This window comes from Geospiza fortis, unplaced genomic scaffold, assembly GCF_000277835.1.
Source record: "Geospiza fortis unplaced genomic scaffold, GeoFor_1.0 scaffold172, whole genome shotgun sequence".
Lineage (NCBI taxonomy): Eukaryota > Metazoa > Chordata > Aves > Passeriformes > Thraupidae > Geospiza > Geospiza fortis.
In genome coordinates this window covers 3624725-3631962 of record NW_005054309.1, presented here as the reverse complement: position 1 = coordinate 3631962, position 7238 = coordinate 3624725, and the positions used below count along the sequence as shown (strand labels likewise).

Below are 7238 nucleotides of genomic sequence, written 5' to 3'. Positions count from 1 at the left end.
TCAAGACGCCCCAGCAGGAGGGCAGTCCCAGGCAGGGACAGGCCATGCTGGGCTAAAGGGGAGTTGCACACTCTGAGCACATGTGGCTGTGCCAGGCACACACACCGGGCACAGCTGGATGCTGAAGCCACAGAGCACCCATGGCACCCCACAACTCTGTGTTCATGCCCTGCATGTTGGGATCTGCACTGTGCACAGCCTCCATGGGCCACAGGCACACCCAAAAGGATGAGAGCCCAGGCCACACTCCCAGCACAAGAAGAGGGCAGCACTAGTCTCCACATAGTTTATTTCCTTGACTTGCAGTAACAAAAACAAACTAGGGTTTTTCCCTCCCCTCCCAAACCGTCTACCCGCCCCCCAGCTTCCCCTTGGCTCAAACATCGTAGTTGGGGTTCTTGCGTAGGATAACAAATCCCTCCAGGATGGGCGTCACAGGCACGTGCTCCTCTGTGGCCAGCTCTGCCCGCTCTCCATGTGCCAGCAGCACTGGGGTTGTGTGAGTCTGGAAGCCAGTGATGGTTTTGGGCTTGCCTGCCTGGCCCACCACATCCACAGCCTAAGAGAGAAGAGTGACATCAATGCCAGGGACACAGAGGGACATCAGCACAGCCCCCCCCCTGCCCTGGTTGCCCCTTACCTGTCCTACCCGAACCGACACAGGCAGAGGCCGCAGCTCCTCATCAAAGGTGACCAGCATGCGGGGCTGCATGGCAGCAACAAGGCCATAGAGAATGTAGTGGGATTTGCCCAGGATAACTGGAGGGAAGACAGAAGTAAAGGGGCTGAGCAATGCCCATGCTGCAGGGCAGAGAGAACTGGGGGGACAGAGCCAGTAGCACTCACTGTTGCGCACATCCAGGAAGGACACGAGGACGGTCAGCAGCCCAGCCACAGCCACCTGGCTCATGAGCTGGCGATCACTGTGGTATGGGCATAGGGTAAGTGTCCCCTTGCCCAGATGAGTCAGGCCCTGGTGTGGCAGAGAAAGTACATAAAAGAGCGATGGAGTAACCTGGGACTCCCAGCTCTGCCCTCAGGAGGGTGACACCCCCAGGACACCACTCTCGTCCCACACCCAGGGCAGGGACCCCACACTTCCCCTTCCACACACAAGCAGTGAGCACAGTATCATCACCTGGGCCAACCGCACCATGAAGAGGTTGTTGGGGTCTTTGGCGTGGTACTGGGCCAGCTGCCGCAGCATTGCTGCCAGCCGGGCATTGTTGGTACCTGGGGACAAGGAGGCGCAGGCAGAGTAGTGTACAAGGCACGGGTCTCCCACCTTTCCCCCCAGACAAACCCCAAACCAGGCCGTCCCCAGGCTTACCACTGCCCACCATGCCCATGGCAAAGATGGAGTTGTAGGAGACCTCGGGGTCAGCATCGTGGGAGAACTTGCTGAGGGTATCGAGGATGTTGAGCCGGGGATTGGAGACTGAGATAAGAGCCAGGGCCAGGGGCACGGCCCGGCGGAGGGTGGGCTCCCCGTACCGCAGCTGCGGAGAGGGGAGGGGGGTGTTAGATCAGATCACTCAGCACAGCAAGGTCTACTGAGATGTGAGGCAACACCCAGTTTCTACTCCGAGGTCCCTTCCCGGCTCTGTGCTGTCCCCCTGGCGTCACTCACCAGGTGGCCAAAGGTGCGCAGGCCCATCTCCGCACCGATCTCCTCGCCCATGGCAATGAGCGCGATCCCCAGCACCGCCACGCCCTGCAGGGGGGACACAGGCCCTGAGTGCCAGGCAGGGAGCACCCAGCCCAACACCCAAGCTCTTAAGCCTCTGTGCCCACCCGAGGCCTAGGGGGAAGGGCCTTAGGAACCCTTTCAAAGCCAGTTCCTGCTCCAGGAACACAGACCCCAGCCCACATTTCTGCACCTGGTGAGCACCCATGTCAGCTGAGCTCTCTTTCTTCTCCTTCTCTTTCTTGTCCTTTTTGTCCTTGTCCTCCTCTTTCTCCTTGGAGTCAAAATGCTCACTGCAGATGTGCAGGAGCTGTTGCACCTTCAAGACATTCCCTGAGCCTGGGCAGAAAGTGGAGGGCCAGGATCAGCAGGCAGAGGACCCTGCACCTGCTCCTGCCTCCCCCCACCTTGACCAGCCCAACTCACCCGCATAAGCACAGATATCCACCAGCGTGTTGGCAAAGCTGCGGAATGGCTCTGACACCACCTCCAGCGCTGCCAAGATGGCCTCAATTGCCTCTCCCTTCCCTGTCAAGGAAAGCATAGTGGTTAAAGGACAGCATGGAGGGATGCTCCCACCCCATGATCCACTGGCACTGCCCAGCCTTACCCAAGTGGTTCAAGCCCAGGCCAAGTGGCAGCCACCGGGCGTAGGTGTCCTTCAGTTCTGTCTCTGATTTTTCCATTATGGTCTGGAGGATAGTTGAGGTGACATCCCCATTGCAGGAGCCCACTGATATCATCCCACAGGCCAGGGCAGTCACACCAGCCACCTAGTGATTAGGGGAAGGAGCCATGTCATATGCAGGGACAGCTCAGAGTAAGCTGGCCTATAACACTAGGTACCCTTGGTCTCCACTTCCTATGAAAATCTGGGCTACTGCGAGACCTGATGGTTTCCTACCCTCCTAAATCTGCTGCAATGCCATTGTGGCAGCAGCTCAGATAAGGAAAATAGGGTCATGCTCTTCTGGCACAGCACAGTGCTGAGCAAGGACATGTGGCCTTGCTCTTGGAGCTCAAGCTGGCTGCAGTCAGCACCTGTACTCCCAGGAGCTCTGGGCCGCTGCATGGGGAAGCAGGAATCACAGGCAGACCCTGCCTTATGTCCTACCTCCATGCTGGACTTGGAGTCTCCCATCACAGGCAGCAGCAAAGTCAGGACATCCTCGCGGTTGGAGCCTGCATAAGCCAGTCCCAGCCTGCAGAGAGTCCAGAGGGGTGTGAGGGAGGAGCTGCACCACCCTGTGCAGCACGGGGAGGCTGGGGCAAGGCTCTTACCCAAAAATGGCTCCAATCCTCATGGTGTTGCTGTTGTGGAGGACATAGTCAGACAGGAGGGCCAGGGCAGGGTCACACTCATTTTTCACCCCTGAGTTGACGATGCCACAGGCCAGGAGGGCTCCAGACTGCAAGGCAGAAGCCCCATCACACACTAGCCACCAACACACAAAGCTCCCTGCCAGCCAGTGACTGATGTCACCTCATACATCACACCCCCCCGCAGGATGGGCAAGTTGGTATAAAGTGAGCAACGCCGCTCTGGATCAAGCTGAGAAATCCAAAGCTCATAGCTCTGTGACAAGGGGAGCCCCCAGAGTGCTTCAGTCAGTCCCCAAGAGACCAGCACCTCACTGTGAGCTGCTCAAAAGCCTGGGATACAGGGCATCCAACTCTTCTCTGTGCAGGAGCTGAGCTGCACAGGGGACCAAAGCAAGGACCATTCCCCAGCCAGCTGCACACTCAGCTCACAGCAGGACTGCCCCACGCAGACACAGAGCCAGGATCTGTCACTGACCTTGATGTAATCCTCTGAGGAGTACAGGTACTTGTCGATTTGTGTGAGCCCCCCATCCACATCCCACAGCAGGATTGTGCCCAGTGAGGCTGCAGCACTCAGCATCCCTGTGGTTGCAGGGAAGAAAGGCCCTCATCAGGCCTGAACTATGTGCCCTGTCTTGTGGTAGCCAGGGACATAGGCCAGCTCAGACACCTTTACCCCAAAAGGGACAGAGTGGTAACCCCAAAGCCTAGAGGCACCTCCAGCCCTGCCCAGCCAGCTAACTCACCATGGTCCTTGTTCTTGTACAACCATTTATTGCCATCATCTGTCAGCAGCTTGTCCTGTCCAAAGGCAGCATTCACAAAGCCGTTCACAAAGGACGAGGCCAAATTCATCCGGGCTGAGTCCACTTGGGAACCACTTCCCCCAAACCCTGTGGAACAATGACAGGCTGAGGAAAGCAGCAACAGAAGCCCTGCCAGCCCTCAACATGCAGCCATCCCACACCATAGGGGAACAAGGACCTGTCCCATCACAAGCAGGAAGGAGAAGCCCAAATCCACAGGCCAGAGACCATGGGCAGGCCATCTGCCCACCTCAGATACACATCTGACCACATAGGCTCAGAGGTGCTTGGCAGCCTCAAGAACTCCACACAGACAGGGATGATAAAAGCCACAACACAAGCCCTTACGGTTATTCTCCAGGTGGGTTTTGTAAATATCATCTGGCACTTTAGGCTCCATGATGTCCAGCTGCAAAGACAAGGGAGAAGGAGGTTACCACCCAGCCAGCACATCCTACAATGGCAACCTCTCCAGGAGGTGTCTGGCCCAGATCATAGGGATGATGGATTTCTTCTCCAATCTTGCTACAGAGCCTGGCAGCCAGGGCAGCCACAGCTGGAGGTAGCCCAGGGTGCTTTTCCCAGCTGGGACACTCACCTCTCTGGCTAAGGCCAGGAAATTGCTGTTGAGCTGGACATTGGACATGATCTCTGTTAAGTCCTCGTACTCCTCCACATCCTCGTTCAGCTCCAGGAAGACCCCATGGCGGCCCAGCATAAAGGCCATCTGCTTCTGGACAACTCTGTGCAGAGGGGAGGGGTTTCCTGAGTGCCCAGAACCCAGCAAGCCCCAGCACAAACACAGGTTCACCAAGCAGTGAGCCAACCTACCCTGCCCAAGGCATACAGACGTAAGCCACTCCTGCACATTCTCATTTCAGGGACAAGAGTCTCAATCCAAACCCCCAGACACCTCTGACAGTGACAGATCCAACCTATCTCTGCCCAGATGGGGCGCCTTGCCCCACCAGGATGAGCAAAGGCTGCAGAGGGCAGGGAACATCTCTGCTTACACATCTTTGCAGGAAGTGAAGATGTCCTCCACCAGCTCCACGTCATTGAGCATCAGAGCCAGGCGCAGGGCTTCGGGGTAGCGATTGAATTTGCGGAAGATGCCCAGGGCACAGCGCAAGAGAGCCGAGTTCTCGGGCTCCGGGACGTAGCTCACACAGCTTTGAGGAGGAGACAGACACAAGGGTGACAACCAGATCAGGCAACCTTGGCCCCACAGGGATCAGGCCCCACCCAGCACCTCAGCCTGCCAAGCCTCCTCACCTGGTCAGATAGAGGCACACTTTGGAGTAGGCATTGTCATCGATGTACTTCTCCAGCATGTCCATCTGCTCTATCTCCATGAGCAGGTCACAGGCCTCGTGCTCCGCATTGTGGGCCATGTTGTAGGGGACGATCTCCTTGACCAGGGTAAGGAGTGTGTCCCTCTGAGCCTTGTCAGCTTCATCAATTTCCTGCCACTCCTTGGCCACCTCTCCTGCCAAGTGCCTGCAGGAACAAAGGGACATCACCACTACAAAAACCAGCTTCACTGAGCCATGAGAATAGGGAGTAGCTGCTCCCAGTTAGCCAGGGCTCTGTAGTGTTTATGGAGGCTCTGCATTCTGCAGACCTTATGGGGGACAAGGCCAGAGGAGAAACAGGATTAAGACCAGAGATTTCAGAGGCCATGGCAGCAAGACCTCTGCAGCTAGAAAACCATCGTGAATAGAGCATGAAGTGACACTTGTGCAGGTGTGATAGCAGCAGCTGAACACATGACCAGCTAGTCAAGACACATCCCAGCCAGGCCAGAGCTAAAGCACTCCAGCAAATTCCCCTGAGCCCTTATCCTTCCCCTCTGGTTCCCCTCAGGCTTACCTGACGTATTCATGCCCCCAAGATGCCAGCTCCTCTTGGGAGCCCACCAGCCGGTACTTGAGACACTCACGCTCCCCACTCATGGTCATGGCCAGGACAGAAATGATGTCTGCTGCAAAGCGCTGCAGAAAGAGTGCAGAGCTCCAGACACAGGCCAGGCACAGGGAACCAGGGGCAGCCAGGGACACAACACCCTCCCTGCACCTGCAAACCACCAGAGGTGGCAAAGGTACCATCCTAACAAGTTATAATCCTCTGGAGCAAGTCACAGAGAGTGCTGTAAGATCCCAGGGTCCAGAGGACTCTGCGACTGCCTGCCCCAGCAGTGTCCCCTCAGTCACATGGGATGGTGGGGCCAAGAGTTTCTACCTTGTTCTCTCCTGGAGCCATGTTCTCATAGATCTCCTTCAGCTTGCCATAATGGGGCCGTAGGAACTTCAGGGGTTTGGGAACGGAGGCCCCCGCCGCTCCTCCAGGGCTGGGCGGTAAAGTGACGTGTCCTTCTCCTGCAGAGGGAAGCTGCCTGTCAGGGGCTGGTTCCTGAGCCACCACCTCGCCAGCCCTCCCCAAACACAGCCCTGGCTCTTAGCAGAACAGCCCCCCACCCTGGGCTGCCTCTTCAGCCCAAGAGCTGGAGAAGGAGGGCACAGCAGGGTAGAAAGCTTCTCTCACATCAGGGACACAGAGGTCCCTTGGGCACAGGTCAGACAGGCAACAAGGCTGGGGGACAGATCACAGCAGACAAGCAGGGGCCCACCCCACTCAAGGTAAAATCCCCCCATCTCCACTGCACAAGGAACAGCCATAAGCAAGAGACAGACAGAGTCAAATCCTGGCCAGGATTCCTTGCTGAGGGACACAGCACAAACTCACCCCCAGGCGCTCCACCAGCATCTCCAGCTCATCCTGCAGCTGCTTGTCCTCCTCAGACTGCCAAAATGCACAGGGAAAAGCAGAGTTAAGGGTGCAGAGCACAGGAAGTCCCAGTGTGATAGAGGCAGGGATGTCACCCCAAGCCGCAGGGGTACCCGGACAAAGTGATGCACTCATTGCTCAGGGCACCACCCTGCCCCAGTGCTGCCAGGGTGGAGCAGTGCTCACGTTACTGGGGATACCCTCCCAAAGAAACCTCCCATTCCTGGGCTGTGAGATGCATCTCCCCCATTACTCTGTGCTGTATGAAAACAACCCCACGGAGAGGGGCACGTCAGGCCACAGCCCAGCGGGGGCACTCCACCGACAGCAGCCCCTTCACCCACAGACTGTGTCCCCCAGCCCACGGGGACCGCCAGAGCCAAGGTCACCCCCGCGCTGAGCAAAGTGGGGATCCCTCCACAGTGCCCAGTGTCACACACACACAGCCTGGTTACACCACGGCTTCCCTCACCAACGCTCCTCTGAGACCCCCGAGCCCCCCGCCCAGAAATGGGAGCCCTCAATGGCGTCACGCGGGCACCCCACGACGTGCCGGGGCCCCGCCGGAGGGAACCCCTCGCTGCCGTCACATGCCCGCGCTGGAGGGAGTCCCCGGAGGGATGCTGGCCGCCGCC

General features: G+C 57.8%; 1 protein-coding gene across 1 annotated transcript; it reads right to left on the bottom strand.

The window, feature by feature from the left end:
• Positions 1 to 271: 271 nt before the first annotated feature.
• PSMD2 (proteasome 26S subunit, non-ATPase 2) lies at positions 272 to 6164 on the bottom strand. Its single transcript, XM_031055476.1, has 19 exons — positions 6058 to 6164; positions 5689 to 5810; positions 5092 to 5316; positions 4830 to 4988; positions 4415 to 4559; positions 4165 to 4225; positions 3757 to 3903; positions 3486 to 3592; positions 2969 to 3096; positions 2802 to 2889; positions 2298 to 2460; positions 2114 to 2215; positions 1881 to 2026; positions 1631 to 1714; positions 1331 to 1499; positions 1139 to 1233; positions 847 to 973; positions 641 to 759; positions 272 to 559 (listed from the first exon to the last, which is right to left on the bottom strand). Exons 1-19 carry the CDS (start codon positions 6076 to 6078, stop codon positions 377 to 379), a joined length of 2391 nt encoding a protein of 796 aa, XP_030911336.1. The 5' UTR covers positions 6079 to 6164; the 3' UTR covers positions 272 to 376.
• Positions 6165 to 7238: the final 1074 nt, after the last annotated feature.